The sequence below is a fragment of the Prunus avium genome, chromosome 3 (genome assembly GCF_965620075.1).
Source record: "Prunus avium chromosome 3, drPruAviu1.hap1.1, whole genome shotgun sequence".
Classification (NCBI taxonomy): domain Eukaryota; kingdom Viridiplantae; phylum Streptophyta; class Magnoliopsida; order Rosales; family Rosaceae; genus Prunus; species Prunus avium.
Genome location: NC_142286.1, coordinates 27,289,429 through 27,315,217, shown reverse-complemented (window position 1 = coordinate 27,315,217; position 25,789 = coordinate 27,289,429). Strand labels below are relative to the sequence as shown.

Sequence of the window (25,789 nt, the reverse complement as noted above, 5' to 3'; positions counted from 1 at the left end):
CAGTTCAACAGCTCACAGCAAAACTCTTGATTAAGAATAAATTGAATTTTCTTTTGGCAAATTGATTATTCCAGGAATCAAGCACACTTCTTTTGTCCTCACTTTACCTTCTCATGCAATCTTTTAATGGACTTTCTTCTCATAGCGAGTTATCCTAGGAAAATTTATTGGGACCAAACATCACTACAACCACATAATATTTTAGTAAAAGACATTTTACTCTCTTGATCACCAACTGCAACTTTCTAAAATACCCTCAGTCATGATTCATGAAGAACCCACAACCCAACATCTTATTAATTCCTCACTACACCCAGCGAAACCAATTTGAGAAAATGTGGTTCAAATGATGTACTTTGGATTGATTAATTTCAATTTTCGGTCTTGTGTTTTGTTGTCGTATCTGATCAATTTGATGCATTATAATTGGCTTGTAACTATGTTTGGTGGGAGGGACTGGATTGACTATATCAATTAAAATGGACAAGAGTTTTGAGCGTTGTTTGGTGAGTTGAGACTGGACTTGTTAAAATGAATCACAGTCCAATATATTGTGTCTTACAAGTCTCATTTAAAGCGGTGAGACTGATAAGGTTGGCTTGGACTCAACTTCAATCCAATCCAAGCTGAGCTACCAAACCGCGATAGTTAGTCTTTGGTGGATTTGTGAGTTTTTTTTATTTTTATTCAGGAGGTTTAAATTAGAGACCATTACCAAGTAAACTGTGAGGCTTTAGGGTGGATCTTACCTGACAAATAGCCTAGAATGATCGAACTACGCAGAAAATAAAAGAAAAAAAGCATATCATAGTTCACTTTAATCCTATTTTTCCTATGTATAAACCATTTTCAACTTTATTTGTTTGTTCAGTTGGTTATATATATTTTTGAAGAACTAGACCAATAAATTGACACATTTAACAACTTGCATTGTGTTGTGTGTGTATAAATACTCTATAATTATTTAGTACAAGAACTCAAAGTTCAACCTTGATTATTTGTACCAGGCTTTTATTGTAGGGAAGGATTTTGGAGCTCTGTCTGCATACCGAATAGGTGTCCTCCACCCAGAGCGGGTATCTGCAATCATAACACTAGGAACACCTTTCATTCAACCAGGTCCCTCTGTTGTCCAAAATCATCTCCTCCCCGAAGGTTTCTACATATCAAGGTGGCAGGTATATATATCTAAAACCCGCGCTTATGAGCAAAAGTGTTTCCTACAAAAGCGCACTAGTAGCAAAACGAGGCGATAATTTCTTGCCTAATTATAGGAGCCGGGGCGGGCAGAAGCAGATTTTGGCCGCTTTGATGTGAAGACAGTGATAAGGAACATTTACATTCTCTTCTCTAGAAGTGAGATCCCAATAGCTGCTGCTGATCAAGAAATCATGGACTTGATTGACCCTGCTACTCATCTGCCACCATGGTTTTCCGAGGAAGATCTCTCTGTCTATGCATCTTTATATGAGAAATCTGGATTCAGTTTTGCACTGCACGTTCCCTATAGGTAGGTAAAATAAAAATAAATTAAGACCATAAATATGAATTAAGAACTCAATTCAGATGATCCTAGCTAGTAATTTCATTAGAATTTTCCTCAATGGTGCAGAAAACTAAAAGTGGATCGCAGTTTGATTGATCCGAAAGTGTCAGCTCCATCACTGCTTATCGTGGGTGAGAAGGATTACAGCTTAAAGATGCCGGGAGTGAACAACTACATACGGACCGGGGCAATGAAGCATCTTGTGCCCGATTTGGACGTTAAATTCATTGAAGAAGGGACTCATTTTATGCATGAACAATATCCGGATCAAGTTAATCAGCTAATCATTGCCTTCCTTGGCAAACATGGTGCATGATGCAGATGCTTAGTGTGCCTGAGGAACAATAATAATCCATGAGAGAAGAATAATGTCATGTATGCATGGTATATGCTAAAAAGACTGGGCCTTATTAACTTTTGGTTTCTAGAATCTCACTGGCAAAGGAAAGAAGGAAGATTAGTTTTTTCTTTCATGTTTGGAATTAACAAATTACTTATTCTGTAATGTTTACTTGGATTTCACACGGGGCATCCTCCCATCCAGATTCAGGCGAGGCCCCAACGGGCTTAAATTGTCCACAGCGAATTGTTAATTTATTAAATTTTTTTGGTATTAAATTTTGTGAAATCTCCACGCGTGAATTTATTTATTTTATATTTCTCAAAACTCTTTTGAACTTCAATGAGTGCACCACCCAAATATTATAATTGGAATTATGCAAACCTCATATTTTTCAGTTCTCATGGTGCACCCAAATATTGTAATTGCAATCATGTAAACCAAACTCTCATGCCATGAAAATTTTCGGTCACACACTAGCCATAGCGATTATTAATTGTTTTAAAATTGTCATAACTTTTTATCCCAATATAAAATTTAGGGTTAAATAGATAAAAGTACACAATCTTTGGGGGTCGTTTCAAATTAATACCCAACCTTAAAAATCTTGCACATAGATACCCAATTCTCACGAAAAACATGCAAATTAGACACTTTGTTAGTTAGACTATTAGTCAAGTTGCTAAGTGCTGACTGTTAGTTAAATCATGTGGGAAAGGCCACGTCAGCACTTAGCAGCTTGACTAACAATCTAACTAACGAAATGTCTAATTTGCATGTTTTTTTTATGAGGTTGGGTATCTACATGGAAGATTTTTAAAGTTGGGTATTAATTTGAAACGACCCTCAAAGATTGTGCACTTATGTAGTTAACCCAAAATTTTACGTCGTTCTTATTATTTTCAAACTCTCATAAAAAACAAAAAAAATTCACCACTTTCTTTTCCATGACTACAAAATTATAAACAAAAGATAATTTTACTCAACACATAAATTAATTTTCCTAACTAGTGTCACGGTCCGCATGTTGAAGGCTCAACCCAACAATTATTGGGCCAACCTAGAGGATCCATGTGTGAAGGTCAAGCCCCACAAGAGAAGCTCAAGGTCCGGCCAGTCAGATGGATCACTCTAGATCTCTTAGCCCATATGTCTAGATTCAATTTACAGTAGTAGGTATATTCCAGATGGTTAGGTAGCAGTCGATCCTAGCCCTCTATTGTGGTGGTAGGTGGGATAGGATCACTATATAAGGAGGATGTCTCATTGTATATCCTTACCCCTCAACTTGTAAAGCATTGAGTAGCAATACAAGCATATATTCTCCCAAACTCTCTTGTGTGTTCTTATCGTTCTTGCTCTTGTTTTTGTGTTCTTGCTTGGTTCGATGTATTTTGTAGGAAGGAAGGCTGACTTAGCTTGTTTGAGAGGCGATCAAGTCTAAGGCCACATGGAAGGAAGACTCCGAAAAAGTCATCCTGTGATAGTTGGTATCAGATCTAAAGCTTGAATCATTCTAAGAAGCATGTCGAATAGCGGATATGATGTTGAGATTGATATGTCCAAGACAACTTGGATCGTAGGGGCAAATCAAAGAAGGATTGATCCAAAGATGTGGTAGCAGCGATGGAGAAGCGGCTTTCAAAGATGGAGAATGCTGTGGTCGAGTTCGATCAGTGACTCGAGGAGGATGTCCTTACGAAGGAAGGCTTTGGAACTGTGGTGGAAGAGCTTCAAGGCCAATTTCAGGGAGCCCTCAACTCCATGCTGGACACAATCAAGTTGGATGTCCAAACCCAACTAGATCATTTCATGGCAGAGCTTACTGCACTTCGTGATGAAGTGAAGGATGTGAAGGGAGATTGGGCCTTGTGCAAAGAAGCTGTCTTGAACAAGACCCGGACTCCGAAGGAACCCAAGGTGTTAAATTCTTTTAAGCCCAAATCCTATAATGGGAAGAGGGAGGCGAAGGAGCTAGACACGTTTTTGTGGAATATCGAAAGGTATTTCAAGTATCTCAAGATGGAGGATGATGAGCCTAAGATTACTACAGCAATGTTGTTTCTCATCGACAATGCTCTCATATGGTGGCGCCGTCGATCCATGGAGATCGACCAAGTTGCGTTTACACTTGAGACTTGGGATGAATTTAAGAAGGATATTATGTTGCATTTCTATCCAGAGAATGTCAAGTATGAGGCAAAGGAGAAGCTGAGATGGCTAAAGCAAACGGGGAGCGTGAAGGACTATGTCGCCACATTCACCAACCTGTTGTTCGAGGTGCCTAGCATGACAGATGAAGACAAGCTAATGTAGTTCATGAGTGGCCTACAGAATTGGGCCAAGCTGGAGTTATAACGGAGACACGTCCAAACCTTATCAGAGGCAATTGCTACAGCCGAGTCTCTTGTGGAGTTCAAGAAGAATGATCAAAGCGACTCCAAGTTCAAAGAAAAGAAAGGTAGCAGTGGATCCAGTGGGGAGACAACAAGTCAAAAGAGGGTAGCAAGTCAGGAGACAAGTTCGACAGTCACAAGTCATCCGCGAGAAAGAATGACAAAGGTGACAAGGGGAAGGACAAGTCGAAGTTAGCTTGCTACTTGTGCGATGGATTGCACATGATGCGGGATTGTTTGCAGAAGAAAGCCTTGAATGCTATGAACTAAGAGAAGGAAGATGAGGCCGACAGGGAAGCAGAAATGGGGGCCATTCACCGCTTCAATGCCCTACAAGCCAAAGTCACTCACCCACAGGTTCAAGCTAAATGAGTGATGTTCGTCAACGCCATGGTGAATGGCAAGACAACCCGTTGTCTGGTGGGTGCCTCGCACAACTTTATGTTAGTGCAGGAAGCAAAGAGACTTGGGTGTCGAGTCTCGAAGGAAGCAGGCAGTATGAAGACGGTGAATTCGACTGCCAAACCAATTGATGGAGTAGCTCGTGGTGTGGAGCTACATATTGCTACTTGGAAGGGAGTAGCTGACTTCTCTGTGATCTCGATGGATGACTATGATGTCGTGCTAGGAATGGAGTTCATGGACAAGGTAAAAGCATTTCCTATTCCATTTTACAATACTATGTGCATAGCACAGGGTGGAGGAATGCCATGCATGGTGCCAGTGGTGAGGCAACAAGGCGAGTCAAAGCATTTGTCAGCCATGCAATTTTCCAAGTCTTGAAAGAAGGGTGAGCCGACGTTCCTTGCAACTATGAAGATGGATACAGTTGAGAAAGAAGTTCAACCAGTCCCAAAAGCTGTGGAAGCAGTCCCTAAGGAGTTTGCAGATGTCATGCCCAAGGAGCTGCCCAACACCTTACCACCTAGGAGAGAGGTGGATCATGCCATTGAGTTGGAACCGGGTGCCAAACCCCCTGCCAAAGTGCCGTACTAGATGGCACCTCCTGAGATGGAGGAACCAGTGCTGAGACTACTCGATATTAGCAAACCTTTTGAGGTACACATTGATGCATCAAATTTTGCTATTGGTGGTGTATTCATGCAGGATGGACACCCATTGGCTTTTGAGAGTAGAAAGCTCAATGACATCGAGCGGAGGTATACCGTTCAAGAGAAGGAGATGATAGCCATAGTGCACTGCTTGCGAATTTGGATGCACTACCTACTTGGTTCTCAGTTCATGGTCAAGACTGACAATGTTGCCATAAGCTACTTTTAGTCCCAACAAAAGTTGTCACCCAAGCAAGCTAGGTGGCAAGACTTCTTGAACGGTAGTTCAAAGAAAAGAAAGGTAGCAGTGGATCCAGTGGGGAGACAACAAGTCAAAAGAGGGTAGCAAGTCAGGAGACAAGTTCGACAGTCACAAGTCATCCGCGAGAAAGAATGACAAAGGTGACAAGGGGAAGGACAAGTCGAAGTTAGCTTGCTACTTGTGCGATGGATCGCACATGATGCGGGATTGTTTGCAGAAGAAAGCCTTGAATGCTATGAACCAAGAGAAGGAAGATGAGGCCGACAGGGAAGCAGAAATGGGGGCCATTCACCGCTTCAATGCCCTACAAGCCAAAGTCGCTCACCCACAGGTTCAAGCTAAATGAGTGATGTTCGTCAACGCCATGGTGAATGGCAAGACAACCCGTTGTCTGGTGGGTGCCTCGCACAACTTTATGTTAGTGCAGGAAGCAAAGAGACTTGGGTGTCGAGTCTCGAAGGAAGCAGGCAGTATGAAGACGGTGAATTCGACTGCCAAACCAATTGATGGAGTAGCTCGTGGTGTGGAGCTACATATTGCTACTTGGAAGGGAGTAGCTGACTTCTCTGTGATCTCGATGGATGACTATGATGTCGTGCTAGGAATGGAGTTCATGGACAAGGTAAAAGTATTTCCTATTCCATTTTACAATACTATGTGCATAGCACAGGGTGGAGGAATGCCATGCATGGTGCCAGTGGTGAGGCAACAAGGCGAGTCAAAGCATTTGTCAGCCATGCAATTTTCCAAGTCTTGAAAGAAGGGTGAGCCGATGTTCCTTGCAACTATGAAGATGGATACAGTTGAGAAAGAAGTTCAACCAGTCCCAAAAGCTGTGGAAGCAGTCCCTAAGGAGTTTGCAGATGTCATGCCCAAGGAGCTGCCCAACACCTTACCACCTAGGAGAGAGGTGGATCATGCCATTGAGTTGGAACCGGGTGCCAAACCCCCTGCCAAAGTGCCGTACTAGATGGCACCTCCTGAGATGGAGGAACCAGTGCTGAGACTACTCGATCTTAGCAAACCTTTTGAGGTACACATTGATGCATCAAATTTTGCTATTGGTGGTGTATTCATGCAGGATGGACACCCATTGGCTTTTGAGAGTAGAAAGCTCAATGACATCGAGCGGAGGTATACCGTTCAAGAGAAGGAGATGACAGCCGTAGTGCACTGCTTGCGGATTTGGATGCACTACCTACTTGGTTCTCAGTTCGTGGTCAAGACTGACAATGTTGCCATAAGCTACTTTTAGTCCCAACAAAAGTTGTCACCCAAGCAAGCTAGGTGGCAAGACTTCTTGGCGGAGTTCGACTACAAATTGGAGTACAAGCAAGGGAAGACGAATGTCGTTGCCGATGCCTTAAGCCGGAAGGCCACACTAGCAGCTATTGTACAACCCCAAAGTTCTCTCATGCAGAGGATACAAAAGGGTTTGTTGCATGATCCCCAAGCCAAAAGTCAGTTGGAGCTTGTCAAAGATGGGAAGACAAGAAGATTTTGGCTTAATGATGGTGTTCTCTATGCAACAGGGAAGAGAATCTATGTTCCAAGATGGGACAATATGAGGTGAGAGCTACTGAAGGAGTGTCACGACTCGAAGTGGTGGGTGGGACATCCAGGCACTCATCGAACTTTAGGATTGATGAGAGAAGCTTACTGTTGGCCATAGATGCGGGAAGATGTAGACTCGTTCGTGCAGACTTGCCTTGTATGCCCAACAAGACAAGACCTTGCAAAAGCAGCTGGGTGGGTTGCTAGAGCCACTTCCTATTCCAACTAGACCATGTGAGAGTTTGTCCATGGACTTTATCATGAGTTTACCCAAGTTAGAAGGGTGTGGCTCTATTTTGGTGGTGGTCGACAGGTTCACCAAGTATGCTACCTTCATCCCAGCACCGACGGGTTGCAACGCAGAGAAAGCTGCATGCTTGTTTCTGAAGCATGTGGTGAAGTGTTGGGGGATCCGCAAGAGTATTATCAGTGACTGTGACACTCGCTTCTCTAGTAAACTTTGGACGTTGCTCTTCAGGCTACTTGGCTCACAACTGAACTTATCTACCAGCTTTCACCCATATACAGATGATCAGTCAGAATGGGTGAATACATTGTTGTAGTTATACTTGAGGCACTATGTGAGTGCCAACCAATAAGATTGGGCAAAGTTGTTGGATGTTGTTCAGTTCTCGTACAACTTGCAGGGATTGGAGTCGACAGGGTCAAGTCCTTTTGAGTTGGCAATGGGACAACAACCTATGACATCGAACACAGTGGTGTCAGGCTACACGGAGAGCAGCCCTGCTGCATACAATACTGCCAAGGACTGGCAGGTGACTAATGAGCTAGCTCGGGCTCAATTGGAGAAGGCAACTCGGAAGATGAAGAAATGGGCGGACAAACATCGACAAGATGTTGTATTCCAACCAGGCGATTTGGTCTTTGTGAAGCTCAACCCCTCTTAACACAAGTCTACTAGAAAGGAGATATGAGGGTCCATTTCTTATCATCCGAACAGTGGGAAGAGTTGTTTATCGCGTGGAACTACCGCCACGATTGAAGATTCATCTGGTGTTTCATGTGAGCAATCTTAAGCCCTATCATGCTGACCTAGAGGAGCCAAGTCGTGGGGAGTCTCAACGAGCTCCGCCTTTAATGGTGACTTCATTTGATAGGGAGGTCGAGTGCATCATGGCCAAACGTGAAGTGCAACGCCAAGGTGTACCGAGGTACTTGGAGTACTTTGTCAAATGGAGAAGGAACTACCGTGGCTACGCGGACGTCACCGGATTAGGTGGTGTAGAATGTCATGGCCCGCATGTTGAAGGCTCAACCCAACAACTATTGGGCCAACCTAGAGGATCTATGTGTGAAGGTTAAGCCCCACAAGAGAAGCTCAAGGCCCGGCCCTTCGGATGGATCACTCTAGATCTTTTAGCCCACATGTCTAGATTCAATGTACAGTAGTAGGTAGATTCCGGATGGTTAGGTAGCAGTTGATCCTAGCCCTATATTGTGGTGGTAGGTGGGATAGGATCACTATATAAGGAAGATGTCTCATTGTGTATCCTTACCCCTCAACTTGTAAAGCATTGAGTAGCAATACAAGCATATATTCTCCCAAACTCTCTTGTGCGTTCTTATCGTTCTTGCTCTTGTTTTCGTGTTCTTGCTTGATTCGATCTTATTTTGTAGGAAGGAAGGCTGACTTAGCTTGTTCGAGAGGTGATCAAGTCTAAGGCCGCACGGAAGGAAGACTCCGAAAAAGTCATCCCGTGATACTAGGCACCCCTGGTAGGTGGGCACAATTTCAAGTTAATTCAACTGAACCGCTCAACCTGATCATTAGAGAGTTAGGTTGGGCTAGCCTAATAATGAGTGGGTCTTGGATTTAAAAAAATCATAAATCGTTGTGTATGGGTTGGGTTAACCACAACTTAAAAGTAGGCTTAAGTTTGCGTTAACCCAACCGAATCGCCTAACTCGATCACAAAAGCGTTGGGTTAGGTTGAGTTTGCCTAATAATGACCAGGTCGAAAGCAAATCCCACAACGCAGACACTTAACTCAATGTATCAGGAAGCCTGAGGTGATTAAATACACACAAAAAATTCCCCCTTATATTATCTTTCTCTCACTCCTCTTTAAATACACACACACAAAATGCTAAATGATACATTTGGTCCTTTTTGTTTTTGTTTTTTTCTTATATCTGTGGTCCTCTTAGTTTGACAATTTTGTAAATATGGCAATATGCAACCATCACATGTGAAGATACTTTTTTTTTGTTTTTTTTGTTGTGTCAATGTAATTCTATTCAAATAAATTGAAAAGTATTACAATAGAGTGGAGAACCACAAGCTAAAGATAACCTAACACTAACAAAACTAAAAACAAAGGCCCAAACAGTAAAGCACATAACAGGCAAAGTGAAGGCCCAAATACAAAATTCATAATTGAAGAAAAAGACAGAAAAACCTAGATTTGATCATAAACGACAACCACGCCACTCAGAGACCACCTGCCGCAACACCATCGCAAATCCACAATCACCGAGAAGGATTAACTGGTAATAACACATACCAAAGCTCCAGACGGAAGATGGGGGGGGAACTAGCCACCTGCACTTTTGTCTCTTTGAAACATGGATATCAACTCAAAACATTATAATGTCGTCTATTTTTCTTAACAATCTGAGATTTGTAGGACTTTTTTGAGAGAGAGATTTATAGGACTTGATTGCTAATTAAATTGCCAAAAATAAAATGACGCGGACTAGAGTAGAAAATGTGTCAAATCACAATAACAAAAAATGTAATTTGAAAGAAAAAAAAACATACATATTTGCTAAATACTATCCAATTTTATTATTATTATTATTATTATTATTATTATTTTTAATAGAAGTGATAGTCTAAACTATAAAAGGAGGCGCGATGTGAGGGGCGAGGGAATGAGTTTCTCACACACACACTGCTAAGGTGTCATGGCAATTCGAACCTGAGATCACTTGGTCCATAAATCACTATTTTCCACTTGGGCTATTCTCTTTAAATGTGAATTAGGTGAGTTAGGAGGAAATGACGATTATGTTACTAAAAAGTCAATACCTATATATATCTTATTAATTTAAGTCAAATAATATGGTAAAATATTTTCTGATATATTTCATTCTCCGAAAAGAGGTATTTATAATACAAGGTTACAAACCCTAGTAGGGTTAAACTAGGAAATAAGTGGAATCCTAATTACATAATATCTATACAAAAGGAAATAAATTGTAGCCCAAATACTCATTAAACTCTCATTACCAAATAAAATAAAGTACTTATAACACTCTTTTACTGCGACTATCAAAATTATAAATAAAAGATAATTTTAATCAACACATCAGTTAGTGTTGCTGACTAAGCCCCTGCCAATTTTTTTTTTCCCCAAAGTTAGGAAGGAGGAGAGGGAAGACTCACACACACGGGGCCATGCTCAAGATAACTTCGGATCACACCAAAGGTCATAGCCAATCCAACTAACACCCAAGAACGTATTTTGATAATATTAAAAGAAAATAAAAAGATATGGAACAATTTGGAGAATGAGATGAATGTGAAAAGATAATTGATGAAAAATAGGACATAAAGCAAAACAATTGTTTGTTGTTCTTCTTCTTCTTGTTTTTTTTTCCCCGAAAGTTTTATTATATATAGGTCATTCCATGTACCTTCTATGGTCATCTATTTCTTAACAATGTTAAACTAATAGGACTTGATTGCTAACTAATTGCTTAAATACTATCCAATTTTTGTTTTGTTATTTTCAAATGTTGGTAAGCTAATAGAAATAAATGACGCTTATTTCACCGAAAAGTCAAAACATAAAGACAGCAGTGGCAATCCAATAAACGCTTTAAGCTTGACATCATCCATATATATATATATATATATCTATTTATTTCCCTGTCCAATTCTCTCTAGCTTGTTTAGTTTTCTCCGTCCACCTACGAGTCAAGAGTCTCTCCATCGCTTCTCAATGGAAAACATCCAGCATAAGCATGTAGAAGTAAGAGGACTGAAGCTTCATGTAGCTGAAATCGGAAGCGGTATGATCATCCCAAATTCTGATTTCTCAACTACTTTTCAGAAGTGCTTTTTCCTTGTGACAACTTTGACTTTTTTGTGCAGGACCAAAGGCGGTGGTTTTCCTCCATGGATTTCCAGAAATATGGTACACTTGGAGGCATCAATTGGTTTCTGTGGCAAGCAAAGGCTACAGGGCAATAGCCATTGATTTCAGGGGCTATGGTCTTTCAGAGCAGCCAGCTGAACCAGAAAATGAAACCTTCATCGAGCTTGTCCACGATGTGGTTGCCCTTTTGGATTCTTTGGCCATTGATAAGGTAATATCTAATTAATTAATTCACTAATTAAAGTATTCTTTTGCCAGAATATGTACCTGTTTTTAGGCAGTTTAATTTCTTAATCCCAATTATGTGGTGGTTTATGTTGAATTAACTAAGAAGATTATTGCTCTAGTGTTCAATCGTTTTTTTTTTTGGTTTTTGGGTTGGGAATGAGTGAACTATCTTTTTTTGGTCCCCATTTTTCTTAGGGAATCTTTCAACTTCTTGACTTATTGATAGAGACATCCCATCAAGAGTTAGAAACTTGTCTGGATGCATCTATCCTATTAAAAATTAACAAAAATAAATAAATAAATATTTTTTAATGAGCAAAAGTTTAAGGGAAGGGGAGGCTACCCATCCCAGGGCTAGAGCATACCAAGGCCTCTTTGAAGACTTACAAAGGAGGGGTTCCAGTTTGGGATTGCTGTCACTTTTAAAAAAAGTTTCTTCTGTTGTGCTTTGAAAATAATTAGCTGTAAAGTAAAATAGCTTCATGTTTGGTAAACAATATTTTTAAAGTGCTGTTAGTACAAAAAGTATTGTCAAAACTGTTTGGCAAATTTTAATATAAAACAGTTGTAACTGTGAATAATGACTAAAATAGACATGATGTTGAAAGTGTTATATATGCGCTAATCATGTGGTGGTAGTGTTTGAGGTGGTGGTGGTGGTGGTGGTGGTGGTGGTGGTGGTGATGAAGGTGGAGGTGGTGGTTGTGGTAGTGGTAGTGGTGGTGGTGGGGATGGTGGAGGTTAAGGAGGAGGAGGTGGTAGTGGTGGTGGCGACGTGGTGATGGTAGTGGTAGTGGAGGTGGACGAGGAGGTGGTGTTTGTGGTGGTGATGGTGGTGGAGGAGGAGGATGTGGTGGTGGCGGCGGCAGTGACGGTTGGGGGTGGTGGTGGAGGTGGTGTCATTTTTAAAAATTAATGATGGTATTTTGGGATTAAAAAAAAAGTATTAAAGACTCATATGTGCTTCTTTTGAAAGAAGAAAAGCAACACAGAGCTTGCTTTTAAAAGTTGCTATCAAAGGGCCACTGCTTTTAAAATAATTGGAATATTTTATTTTTACCAAACACCTTAAACTACTTAACTTTAAAGTGAAACAAGTTTTTGGTGAAAAAAAGTAATCCCAAACGGGGCCTTAGTCCTTTTTTTGGTTTTTACAGATTACCCACTAAGAGCACTTCCACATCTATGGGCAAGGGCAAGGCAAGGGCAAGGCAAGGGCAATTACTATTCACATGAGATATAAGGAAATGAATTTATATAGAGTTTTTGGTGTGAGAAGTAAATAATATGGCTAGGTATTTATAGAAAATAAATTCTGAAAATTTTGGTATTTTTTTCAATTTTTTTTGGTTACTGACGTCATTATGACGTTAGCATTGTGTCATTTTGCCTAGGCTGCTCAGGCTAAACTTGCCCAAGTTGCTAGGGCCCACTGTTTGCCCTGGCTGGAACTCTTGCGTTGGAGCTGCCTTTGGTTGCTTGGGCCCCTTCTTGCCAGGGCTCCCCCTCAGCGGTGGAAGTACTCTAAGAGGGATTGTTGGTAATGGGACTCAAACCTAGGCCTGGATAGCAAAGAGAACAATCCTTACTAACTCAACCAACCCTTGTTGGTTTTGAGAGATTTCTCCAAAACCTTCGACATCAACTCCAAAAAATAAATATTTCAATGCCTACAAACTTGCAGTTGATTGTCACACAAAAAATAAAAAGGCTACAAACTTCAAATATTTCTGACCCGACCTTTTAAATCAGAAATGTTTCTTCTAGCTTCCACTTACCAATCTCATTCTCCAACCCTGGTTTTCAAGAAAAATATAGTGGTTTGTTTATTTATTTATTGTTTTCTGAAGAACTCAAGAAAAAACTTTTCACATAATTATATAGAACAAATTCATGAGAATCAAGACAGTCTGCAATTGCAAATTGTTTACAATTGTTAGAAACCTTGACTCATATAAACAATATAATATCATTACTTCCTCTAACTGTGAAAGATACCTCAAAAATTACCCTCAGCTCTTCTTGATGATAAGGCTATGTATATTAAATTTCAGGACAATACAAAATACATAAATCTTTCAACTCACATGGTTCGTTTATAATACTACTCTATACTTATTTAGTATACGAACTTGAAGCTACTTGTATTGTATACCCTAAAAAGATTCAATATCTGATTATTGGAACCAGGCCTTTCTTGTTGGGAAAGATTTTGGAGCTTTGCCTGCATACCTAGTAGCTGCTCTCCACCCAGAGCGGGTATCCGGCGTCATAACCCTAGGTATTCCTTTCATCCAACCAGGCCCCTCTGCTGTCCAAAATCATCTCCTCCCTGAAGGCTTCTACATATCAAGGTGGCAGGTACATTCATTTTGCCATCAACATCTTCAGTTTCAGGACAAAGCTTTTTCCCAACTCTGTTCTAATCATTACAAGGTTTGACTACGATAATACTGCTAATTAAATTCTTACCTAACTCCAGGAGCCGGTGGGGCGCGCAGAAGCAGATTTCAGCCGCTTTGATGTTAAGACGGTGATAAGGAACATCTACATTCTGTTCTCTAGAAGTGAGATTCCAATAGCTGCTGCTGATCAAGAAATCATGGATTTGTTTGACCCTGCAACTCCTCTACCACCATGGTTTTCTGAGGAAGATCTCTCAGTCTATGCATCTTTGTATGAGAAATCTGGATTCCGTTATCCTTTGCGAGTTCCTTACAGGTAGGTAACAAGAAATAAAACGTTTCGCTAGAGGAAGCATATAATCTAGTTCTATCTAAAATGCAATATATGCCTAAATATCATTTCACTAGAGGTCCTTTATTGTTGCAGAACTTTGGCAGTAGATTGCGGTTTAACTGATCCAAAAGTCTCAGCTCCATCACTGCTTATCGTGGGTGAGAAGGACTACGTCTTAAAATTTCCGGGGATCGAAGACTACATACGGACTGGGGCGGTGAAGCATTTCGTGCCTGATCTGGAAATTAGATATATGGCAGAAGGAAATCATTTTGTGCATGAACAGTTTCCAGAGCAAGTCAATCAGCTAATCATCTCCTTCCTTGACAAACATGGCATCTGATGTAGATGCGCAATGTGTAAGGGAATAAATAATCCATGAGAGAAACAATATGTACTGTTTAACTGGCTGGGTGTTGCATTACATATTTGCCCCACAAATTTGATGTGCTTAACTATTTTGCTATAATAAATTACATGACGTATGCTTTTCATTGGAGAAAATATTAACCACCCATAATACAGATCCCAAACTTAATCTGTTAAAATAGCCTACAATTAATTGTGAAATGAGAAGTTGTGCTCCATTATCCTAAGAGCATGGTTGTTCAATAGTTGAATGCAAAAGTTCAATTAATTGAAATATTTTGGCATCTATTGAATTGGAGCATTTTTGCTCACCGCTTTAATCAAAGATGTATGCTCATCACCACCCTTAAACAGTGACACTTGTCCCATTGTTAACCTTAATTAACATTTATGTCAAAATAAAATATAAAATAAAAAAGGGCCCACAACCTAGGACACATCTCCTCTTTCCTTTTTGTCTTTCCTATCCCTACCCCGACCCTTCTCTCTCCCTCTCACGAGAAAAACTCTCTGCAGCAATAATAGCATATGCTAAAATCATAACATGACATGCTTTTTTTTTTCTTCAGTAAATACCATGATGTGTCCCCACATTCGAAGGGTGAGATTAATTCATGCTCGGTATTGGCTTGCCTCTGACCATAAAGTGCTCCCAACTGGTTTTGAACCCTTGATAGTGGGCAAGGAGACTTGAGCTTTTGCTTATAAATACCAAGTCCCTTGTTTGTGAGTAATTTTTGAGTGTTCCCGGTACACCACGTGGTTGGTGTACCATCCAATAGACGGAAGACATATGGAATATGTTCAATGCAGTCTGCCACATGTCATAAGAAGAAATGCAGTAAGTTGGATAACAATTCCACATGTTCTATGTTTATTGGATGGTACACCAGACACGTGGTGTACCTGGAACATTTAAAAATTTCTCCTTGTCAGCCGATAAAAACAAGCTCTAAAGTATTCAAACCCCATCTAGAATTCATGCACAAGGAATCAGTTTTGAGAAGAAGATCTTGGCGACAAACTGGTTCATCTATCTTGGCAGGATCAATGGCTTATATTCAAGGTTAATATTTTAATATATGCAGCCTATATGGTTTAACAGGTCAGTTGTACTTGTAGGCAAACATGTGTCCCTCATTTTGAGGGAATTATGTGCTGGTGGAATATTTGTGGGCTAATTGGTCCTTTTGAGTAAGCAGTGCGTGGGCTTTTAGGCGAAGCGCGTGGGCACTGGGGCACGCTAAGGGTGGTGTGTTCCACGCTTTGTACCTATAGGACCGAACCCATGAATTAGACAGGCCTAGTCTGCCCCATTATTCATTGGGCCTCCTTAGCGTACAATAATGGGCTTTTTGGGCCTTGTTTTAGCCTTTTGGGCCTTTTCACGTTCTTAAGTGGCGAGGGCTGGCTATTGGGCTCTTTTTATCAGGCACTGGTCGTATTGGGTATCAATAGTATACAACTCCCTTTGTATTACATTCTAACTCTGCTCTTTGGTAGGGATGACAATGGGTCGAATCGGGGGTGGGTATGCTATTCCCATCCCCATCCCTCTTAAGCTTTTTCCCCCATCCCCACCTTCATATCCTCAATATTCATATCGGGGATTCCTCATCTCCACCTTCGTTAGGGAATGGATTCCCTGACCTGCCCCAACAAGGAAGAAAAAATCAATATATAACTACTTTGTTGAAGAAAACAAAATACTAAAGCAAGATAATGAATATATATATATACAGTTATTCTCTTATCCGGATGTTCGCACGTTATTATCGTGTGGATCCTATTGTAAACAGGCAGGAAAACAGAGAGGGGTAATACAAAATACACGGCGTCCGCACGATAATAATGTCCGGATGTCCACATAAGAGAATTTCTGTATATATATATATAATACATACTTACAAGACAATATAAGAATATTTATATATATATATTGGAAGTTAACTAAACAAATAAGAACAAACAAGAGCAAATAAGTAGAATATTTATATATATATATATTGGAAGTTAACTAAACAAATAAGAACAAACAAGAGCAAATAAGTAGTGTGGCTTAAGATTTGTCTAAATTATACAAGTATATAATATAATAATATAAAATATAAAACTTAATCAGTACAATCACTTTAATAGCATATATATATATATATATACCTCATCAAAACGGGGAGGGTTCGGGTTGGGGATTAAAATACCATTCCCGCCCCTCCCCAAACACGATACCCAAAGAATTCCCCGTACCCGTCCCCATACCCGTTTTTTGTCCTTCATACCTGACCCATTAGGGTCGAATCCCCACGAAGACCCTTACCCGTAGGGAAAATTGCCATCCCTCTTTGGATATACAAATGTGAACTCATATATCAATTGTTTGTTAATTATATTTGTGTATTAATATTTCAAGAGATTTTTTTTTCTTTCTTAATATGTTGTTTATCTCTTTCATTTGCAAAGATGGAACCATGATTGTTACATCATGGGGTCGTGGTGTAAAAGTTCCAAATTTTTTTTAATAACGCCAAAAAATAGAAAGATAGTACTCATACCAAAAACAAGATTGATATTCATTGACAAAACCGTAAACAATTTCCGTAGGATTAGTAATCCAAATATCTAAATTTGATTTAATTTTAGTAATAAGATTATTATTTCGTCCAACAGTAACACCAACATGAAAATATTTATTATTAGAATCTCCTAATTTGAGCCAATTAATGCGAGCTTGTTCAGCCCAATATACTTCTTGAAAATGGAATTTGTTAATTTTATTAATTAAGTAACGTTCTTTCCAGTGTGGAATAAGAAGAAGACTGCATTTGATTCTTTGATGCATTTGTTACTCCTAAATTTTGAACATTTATGACCAAAAAAGAAAAATCATAACTCAGATGCACAAAATTTGACACTATATAATGCACAAAATTAAGATACATATAACTCATGTGCCAATTTTGCATGTGAGTGCCAATTTTGCCCTTTGCTTGTACTAAAATTCATAACTCATGTGCAACAATTAAGAGGGTAAAATAGACATACAAAAAGATTGACTGATTGGAACAATATAATTTAATACCACATTTAATTGCCTTCTCCAATTGAAAAACAGCATGAATTCAACAAAAATAGAAAACAACGAGAGATGACCATTAAAAGTTAAAGCAAACGCTTGGCGAATCATTTTCTAATTCATTCCCTCTTGTTTCATTGTCTCTTCTCTGAGTGCTCTAGCTCACCAAGAATCTCTCTGGCTCTCATGGAACAGATCCAGCATAGACATGTGCAAGTGAGAGGTGTAAAGCTTCATGTAGCTGAAATTGGAAGCGGCAAGATCCAAATTTCTAAAGTCACCTTACCCCATTTCACTGTTTTCTTTAATATTTTTACATCCATCATTGTTTTGACTTCTTACACTAGTTTCTGTTTCTGCTTCTGCTTCTGCAGGTCCAAAAGTGGTGCTTTTCTTACATGGGTTTCCGGAAATATGGTACACATGGAGGCATCAAATGGTTGCTGTGGCAAACAAAGGCCACCGTGCCATAGCCATTGATTTCAGGGGCTATGGACTTTCTGAGCAGCCAGCTGAACCAGAAAAGGCAACCCTCAAAGACCTTGTTGACGATGTTGTTGCCCTTTTGGATTCTTTGAGCATTGACAAGGTAAATATTCATCAGAAGTAATTAGACTGCAGGGCCTATATATTTGTTTTTTTTTTTTTGGTTAGGAAAAAGCAATAGAGATCTATGATATCATTACTTTTGTAGTTATAATTTGTGTCGATATTTTTAAGAATAGTACTACATGAACTTTTCAATACCAACTATGTGACATAAATAAATGAGGCTCAAATAAAGTCAGCGTAGATATATAAACAAATAAGATGGTGTCATGGTAGTAGAGATTTGTTTTTGATACAAGCGATATTGGGGGAGGGGGGAATCGAACCTAGGACTATGGATGCAGGGATAAATGCTCATAACTACTTGAGCTACAAGTCCCTTGCAGGAGTTGTTTTTAGCATACTAAGTTTTGGGCATAGAGCTAAGCTCTGCATTCTCTTTAAACTGGCTATTCTGCACCATAATGTAATCTAATTATGTCCAAATTGGAGTAAAATTACAAAACAAACACAAAACCCGGCAGCCGACCAATTTGGGCTGCAAAATGTCACCAAATTTTTCCTAGCCGATCAATCGTTACTTCACGAACTTTAGAAGTCTCTACACAAAACTTTGAACTCATACAATTCATGTTGCCTCAAAATTTTTAACCTGTAATTGTTGAAACCAGGCTGTCCTTGTTGGGAAGGATTTTGGAGCTTTCCCTGCATACGTAATACCTGCTGTCCACCCACAGCGGGTCTCTGGCATGATAACAGTAGGTGTTCCTTTCATGCAACCAGATGCCTCTCCTGTCCAATTTCATCTCATCCCAAAAGGATTCTACATGTCAAGGTTCAAGGTACATGCATTTTCCCATCAGCATCTTGATTTTGTTGTCAAATGTTTCACCGCATCGATCTGTATTTGTCGTATTACAAGGTTCATGACCTATGTACTGACATTGCTATTCTTACCTAATTCTAGGAGCCAGGGCGGGCAGAAGCAGATTTTGGCCGCTTTGATGTGAAGACAGTGATACGGAACATCTACATTCTCTTCTCCGGAAGTGAGCTCCAAGTAGCTGCTGATGATCAAGAAATCATGGACTTGGTTGACCCTGCAACTCCTCTACCACCATGGTTCTCTGAGGAAGATCTTGCCGCCTATGCATCTTTATATGAGAAATCCGGACTCCATTTTCCATTGCAAATTCCATACAGGTAAGTAAAAGCCGAGAAACCTTTGCATTCTGTTTCCACAGGACATGACCTTCTTTCTCCAAAACAGTTCTAAGGAGAAATAGAGACAGAAAATAGTGCGGTTCCTAAGATAAAACATCCAAAAACAATATAATCTAATTCCATAAATAACACATCTCCGAACATATGATTTCATAAGTGTTTCTTTCCACAGATCCAGACGTTCATCCGAGGATTACCATTTAACTGATCCGAAAATCTCAGCTCCATCGCTGCTTATCATGGGTGAGAAGGACTACTTCTTAAAGTTTCCGGGGGTCGAGGACTACATGCGCACTGGTGCAGTGAAGCATTTTGTGCCTGATTTGGACATTAATTTCATTGCAGAAGGGACTCATTTTGTGCCGGAACAATTTCCAGAGCAAGTTAATCAGCTAATCACCAGCTTCCTTGACAAACATGGCATCTAATGTAGATGCTCAATGTGCCTAAGAGCAATATTTTCTAGGGCAGCAAATAATGCGACATATGCTGAAAAGGCTACGCCTTACAAGACATATAGAGGAATAAATATACTCCTGCCCCTGTTCTTCTATAAACAACAAAAGGGTCCAATTGAAGTATAAAATCAGGGCGATTCTACATGGAGCATATTCCCATTGCAGCGTGCATAATTGTGGAGACAAATGTTTGTAATTTTTTTGGGTCAATCAAATTTATTAAAATAAAAGGAAAGAAAGAAGAAGGATGCTGACCAAAACCCAGCCTGCATATCCAAGGCACAAATGACACCAATAAATCCAACAATAAAACACACCAGCAAACGAACAATTCTCCAATATTTTATTGGTGTGGCATCATAATCAGAATCTCGAAGTGACCAACTTTAATCCAATTGGAGTCACACTTTTTTAAACTCCGAAGCTTAAATTTCTCATGTAACCCACCGATTGCCTTAGGGAGTATCAATTTGGCTCGCGGCTCGCGGGCCGAAATGGGTAGCCTAAGATGTAACAACCTGACCCAATTTTAACTATTTATTTAAATAATTTAATTTATTTAATTATGAAATTACAATTTTGTCTTTGGGATATGGTTATTTTGGTTAATTTTTTAATCTGGTAAGATTTTGGGGAATTGAATGGCACTGTTACGTAGAGCGCGTCAATACTAGTTCGTAGACATGTAGTGGGCTCAAATCGGAGTTGTAACGAAGAAAGTTACGATTAACGGAAGTGCAGTGACACAACCGTAAATATTTCAAAATTGGAATTTTAAAACCACAAGATTCTTCTCTCTCTCTCCCCGACCTCACCTCTCTCTTTCTTCGCGCAAAACCCCCCTCCAGCCGGCCACTGTTTTGGCAGGCAACACCCATGTCTGGCCACCAATTGCGACGGGATTGGTCCCAAACGAATCGGCCCACTTCCCTCCCTTCATCCCGCCCCATCCCCACTGCAGCCGGCAGCCCCAGTCGCCGGAAAAAGCTCGAAACATGCTGATTTTTAGTCGAAATTTTCGGTGTCGTTTTCGAAGATTTCGACCACCATTTTTGTCGATCCAGGTATGCTTTCTCATCCTTTCAACATGATCTAGCTAATGGCTGGGTTGGTTATGATAGATTTTGAAGTTTTGAAACTCATTTTACGATCTAAGTTTTGGCCGGTTTTCAGCTCCAAAATTCCGGCAAGTTCCGGCCATTTTTTGGCCATGGCTCAAGAACAAAAGTTGCTCCACTAGTTCTCCTGATCACGTAGGTATAGGTATTGATGGGTGTTTTGAGAAATTTCCAGTCGTCGGAATTTACTCAAGCCATCACACGCTGCCCGAGCATGTGGGGGCGCGTGGGCCATGATTGGGTGGCCCATTTGGTTATGAAATGTTCCCCATGTTGTCCTGAGCATGAAGGTATGCTCAGATTTGAATTTGGTTATCGTTTGACGGTCGATCAGATTTACGCATATTAGGCGTTATCCGGGTTCGATATGTTTGGACAGTTTGATCGACTCCATTTCCAAATATGTTGATCTAGATACCTCTAGGATTGTGTAGGACTCGCGGATCAAGAATCGGAGTCTCGGATACTCCGAATCAATAATTCAAAGATTACGTAAAATGGTGACCGTCGGATCGTGTGATCGTGAGCGATCCGACCGCTCGATCTGGACCAAACTTGTAGGACGTGTTTGGTAAACTTTGTTGAACCCATAGGAACTTTCGGATCGAAAATCGGAGGTTGTGGGCTCTGTGGGCCCGGTTGACCGAGAGTCTTCCGAGGTTATTCCACCATTTGAAACGCGTAGTTGAACCTTAGAAACTTCCCGTTCGTCATACACACTTTGAATCCCTAGAAAACTAAGAGTTTATATTTAAAGTTCTCGTTTGAAACGCTTTATAGTCCTCGTGTTCTTCAATAGGTACTCCAGTTTAGCGTACTCAACAGGCGGGATCCTCTCGGGGTCAAGCAGCTTTGGATTATCTGTGAGTGGACTTTGTTTTTAAATAATAATCATTATTTTCAAAGATGAAAAGCTATGCATAATGAGTTCATTATATTATTTCAATGTTTGAATATAATATTGTTATGGGAGTATTGGAAGTATATTTGTATATTTACAGACTGTGATTATTTTGAATTGATATATGCTATTTTTGAGAGTTACTATTTAGACTTAGATATGGGATGGGTACATGGGATTGTTAGAAAGAGATTATGGAATGGGATTGGGGTTGTGGTCTATACTAGTATCGAGTGCTTTAGGCACTACCCTATGTACCTCCCCGGATTTGGAATACTTGAATTGGATACTTGGAATTATGGGATACTCGGATATGTTAGAACCTGGGCACCCTTGACGAGATGTTTCATAGACCCTTAACGGGGTTAGTCTGCGTGCGTAGGACTTGTCTGAGGTGTATGAGTATTGAGGATTCTACTGTACGTGCTGGTGAGCCCAGTACCCCGGTTGGACGGCTTCGTAGCCACATGGTCAATTGAGGATTTTTCCATGTGGTCTAGTTAAACAATCTTCTGGTTGGATTGTTTCCCCGGTACAAGTTTGGTATTGGTTATATATATATATATATATATATATATATGTACATATACCTTCGTTCTTGTTTATCTGTGAGGATCCTTCCTCGCTCGCGGGAAGGGTGTAGAGTGTGTTTGTGTATTAGTATACTATTATGGGATATGGGGATTACCTTAGTTTTATTGGACTATATACGAATACATTGGGTTTCAATTGCATGTTTTCTGCATCATTTTCCAAATGGTGGGATTAGTATGTTGTTTTCAGATATAATAAAACTTTGTTTTTGTCCACTCACAAGTTTTCTGTTTTGTGCCCCCCAGGCAGTAACTTGAGCTGAGTTGAGCGGCCAAACCAAGTCTTGAACTTCCTAGCCTCGAGCTTTTGTAGGACAATTTTTTTTACTTGTTTCTATTCCGTTGAACTTTACTTTCTTTTGTAAATTGAATTCCTTTAGAATTGCTATGTTATCGATCGCCCATGTTAGGGTTGAATGTAAGGCCGGAGGCCTAATATGTAAATTGTGTGTTTCTACATTGTGCATGTTGTTGTTGGGACTATTTAACTGTGATTTGACAGGTTAAAAATTTGGAAAAATTCCGTTTTTTAGGGGAAATTCTGCCGAAATTTCAGAAGAAAGTTTCGTCACTCTTTTCCTTGATTTAGAAAAGAGGCTATGATGTTTGTAAGTGGGCCCGGCATCAGTTTGATGTCAGAAATACCACAGGATCTGTCACGGATTCTGAGGAATTCGAGGCGGGTCCTGTCATGAGACTTGATGGGTCAAAACCTAGTATGGTATGATGGTTAGGCTCGTTTGGCCCGGTCCGTTTTAAGGTTGGGTAAGGTTTGGACTTAGGATTTGAAATTTCCAGTCCGACCCGAGTAAGTCCACTCATGGCGCGGCCCGACCCTAGTAGGCCCACTCATGGCCCAACCCGAGTAGGCCCACCCATTTACTACACATTGTTGAGGCCCAAAAAAGTCACGAGAAACTCAAAGACATTTAAGGCCCGATATAACATATAATTTTGGTCATGCGTTAATCCAAGCTATATTTTGGGAATTAATTCATTAAATAAATAATAGTGTCCATGCCATGCCACTGCCAATTATTCTGGGCTGAAATTGATTATTTGGCCCATCTCGCTGCCACTTCATGGCCCCAATAATCAAGGGGGCTAATGTTGAGGCCCAAAAAAGTCACGAGAAACCCAAAGACATTTAAGGCCCGATATAACATATAATTTTGGTCATGCGTTAATCCAAGCTATATTTTGGGAATTAATTCATTAAATGAATAATAGTGTCCATGCCATGCAAAGCCAATAATACATTTTTCATATGTCAATCACCTATCAAGCTTACATGAACCCAAGTCATGTGGTTACGGGGCTTGCATGAGAGATTGTGGTGTGGAAGGTTACGGAGGTCCACAAGGCCCACGGAAGCTCTTGGATAATAGAGACTTTGGGTTAGCTACTTGGGAGCACCAAAGTCCAAGCCCATTACTTAGAGTTCTCCAATGTTGGTAAGCAAATGAGATATTTTCCAAGCATTTCCTTTTATCCATAGGAAATAGTCATTTTCCAAATGCCTAGCTTTACCCGTTGAAAATAAGCCTTTTCCAGCACTCCTTATTACCCATTGGAAACAAGCCAATTCTGACACTTCCCTTTACCCGTTGGAAATAGTCATTTTCCAATGCTTAGCTTTACTCGTTGGAAATAAGAAAGTCCCAATGCTCCCTTTTACCCATAGGAAATAAACTAGTTCCAACACTTCATTTTACCTATTGGAAACCAAAGAGAGTCTTTCCCCTCTATAAATTGGGAGGCATTTGCCCAGCCAAAACCAGCCTCTCTTGGTTGTTGCAAGCTTCTCAACAACCAGGAGAACTCATCTTCTTTTCTCTTTTTGGCTACTGCAAGCATTCCAGCAGCCATCCCAGCCATCAACCTCCATCTTTTGACTGCTGCAAGCATCCCAGCAGCTGTCAACCAACATCTCTTGGTTGCTTAAGCCCCCAGCAACCATCGAACCACTTTCCTTTCTCCCTTTGGCTGTTGCAAGCATTCCAGCAGTCATCCCAGCTATTCCTCAACCATCCCAACCAAGATTTTCCTTCCTCCTCATACCCTTCCAAGCTATAAATACCATAGCCTTCAAGCCTCAAGCTTTTCCTCCCATCCTCCTCTTGAAACTCTTAAATCCCCATAACCATAGCCATAGCCATAGCCACAAATAACAAATCATCAACACCTCAAACTCAAGTATATCCAACACCAAGCCAAGCACATGCATTCTCATTTGCTAAACTTGTGAATCTTTAGCTCCCACACTCCAAGCTCTCATGCCAAGCTAATATAATCTTAGATCTACATCAGCAAGTCATCTTCAACTTTTCGTCAAGCTGCTGGAAACGTCAACATCAAACACGCAGCCGCTGGAAGAAGAACAGAGTACCCCCTGGGACATGCTTTTTCCTCGGGATGCTTTGGGCCTAGTCCTCGCTAACTCAGAAAAAGGGGCAACGAAGGCTTAATCCACCACTCTACGGCGGTTCGAGAATCAACAAGCCCGGACAAGCCTTCCGACGGAAAAAGACCCCAACACACATCTACTTGAAAAACTGTTTTCTCTCAAAATTTGACTAAGTATGAAAAATGGACTTTTGAAATACTAATGTTTTCAATGATATTTTGGCGGTTTATATTCCTTACATCTTAAATAAGCAAACACGATTTATGAGATTTTAGTATAAAGTATACATTTACTTATTGAGGTATCAATATTGATATAAATTGTATCTTATACTTAAATTGGATTTTCATATTTTGATTTGTTGGGAATTTTATTTTCTAGTATTTTTAATTGAATCCAAATGGGGGTACTTCCGTATTTCTAGGGCACTGATTTTCCCACTCCCTTATTATCCACTCACACTCCATTTTTCTAAACAAAAAGGAGTGTAGGTGGATAAAAGGGGAGTGGGAAAATTATTTTCCTATTTATATTGTAAATTTAAGTAAATGGAGTAATATAAAAAGACAAGACATTCACTCAAATGTTTGGAATGGAAATAAGGCAAGGCATTAAAGGCAATATAAGGCAAAAAAAAAGGCAATGGGTGGCCTAACCCAACCCAAAAAGCCCACTTAGCCCCGGTCTTATGGGCGGGCTCGGGCCTATCCCTTTCAAACCTCGGCCCAATCTGGCCCAAAAAAATAAAAAGCCTGAAAAAGCCCAGCTCGAGCCCAAAAATTTAGGGCTGACCTGATGATGTTCCCTATGTTGCCTTTTGCCAAAGGCAGCTTAGTCTTGTATTAATACCCACATC

General features: G+C 40.2%; 3 protein-coding genes and 1 pseudogene across 3 annotated transcripts; all 4 read left to right on the top strand.

Annotated features, from left to right (window-relative positions):
• The first annotated feature begins 479 nt into the window (after positions 1 to 479).
• Positions 480 to 1,862, top strand: LOC110768321 (epoxide hydrolase 3-like). The gene is made up of 4 exons (XM_021972033.2): positions 480 to 506; positions 1,008 to 1,178; positions 1,275 to 1,510; positions 1,613 to 1,862. The coding sequence occupies exons 1-4, from the start codon at positions 480 to 482 to the stop codon at positions 1,860 to 1,862; spliced, it is 684 nt and encodes a 227-aa protein (XP_021827725.1).
• Positions 1,863 to 3,512: 1,650 nt separating this feature from the next.
• LOC148295847 (uncharacterized) lies at positions 3,513 to 8,473 on the top strand (annotated as a pseudogene).
• Positions 8,474 to 11,028: 2,555 nt separating this feature from the next.
• On the top strand, positions 11,029 to 14,745 carry LOC110774228 (epoxide hydrolase 2). The gene is made up of 5 exons (XM_088251112.1): positions 11,029 to 11,188; positions 11,271 to 11,485; positions 13,693 to 13,863; positions 13,985 to 14,223; positions 14,335 to 14,745. The coding sequence occupies exons 1-5, from the start codon at positions 11,119 to 11,121 to the stop codon at positions 14,582 to 14,584; spliced, it is 945 nt and encodes a 314-aa protein (XP_088107238.1). The 5' UTR covers positions 11,029 to 11,118; the 3' UTR covers positions 14,585 to 14,745.
• A 3,038-nt stretch (positions 14,746 to 17,783) lies between these two features.
• LOC110770175 (epoxide hydrolase 2-like) lies at positions 17,784 to 20,134 on the top strand. The gene is made up of 5 exons (XM_021974260.2): positions 17,784 to 17,939; positions 18,058 to 18,272; positions 18,904 to 19,074; positions 19,200 to 19,435; positions 19,629 to 20,134. The coding sequence occupies exons 1-5, from the start codon at positions 17,870 to 17,872 to the stop codon at positions 19,882 to 19,884; spliced, it is 948 nt and encodes a 315-aa protein (XP_021829952.2). The 5' UTR covers positions 17,784 to 17,869; the 3' UTR covers positions 19,885 to 20,134.
• The last annotated feature ends 5,655 nt before the right edge of the window (positions 20,135 to 25,789 follow it).

Bases quoted from the DNA above. Each gene is read 5' to 3' on its own strand.
- LOC110770175 (XM_021974260.2), top strand. From the start codon at position 17,870: ATGGAACAGATCCAGCATAGACATGTGCAAGTGAGAGGTGTAAAGCTT. The intron at 18,273-18,903 runs GTAAATATTCAT...TGTTGAAACCAG, and splicing joins ATTCTTTGAGCATTGACAAG to GCTGTCCTTGTTGGGAAGGA. The intron at 19,075-19,199 runs GTACATGCATTT...ACCTAATTCTAG, and splicing joins TCTACATGTCAAGGTTCAAG to GAGCCAGGGCGGGCAGAAGC.
- LOC110774228 (XM_088251112.1), top strand. From the start codon at position 11,119: ATGGAAAACATCCAGCATAAGCATGTAGAAGTAAGAGGACTGAAGCTT. The intron at 11,486-13,692 runs GTAATATCTAAT...TATTGGAACCAG, and splicing joins ATTCTTTGGCCATTGATAAG to GCCTTTCTTGTTGGGAAAGA. The intron at 13,864-13,984 runs GTACATTCATTT...ACCTAACTCCAG, and splicing joins TCTACATATCAAGGTGGCAG to GAGCCGGTGGGGCGCGCAGA.
- LOC110768321 (XM_021972033.2), top strand. From the start codon at position 480: ATGGACAAGAGTTTTGAGCGTTGTTTG. The intron at 1,179-1,274 runs GTATATATATCT...GCCTAATTATAG, and splicing joins TCTACATATCAAGGTGGCAG to GAGCCGGGGCGGGCAGAAGC. The intron at 1,511-1,612 runs GTAGGTAAAATA...TCAATGGTGCAG, and splicing joins GCACTGCACGTTCCCTATAG to AAAACTAAAAGTGGATCGCA.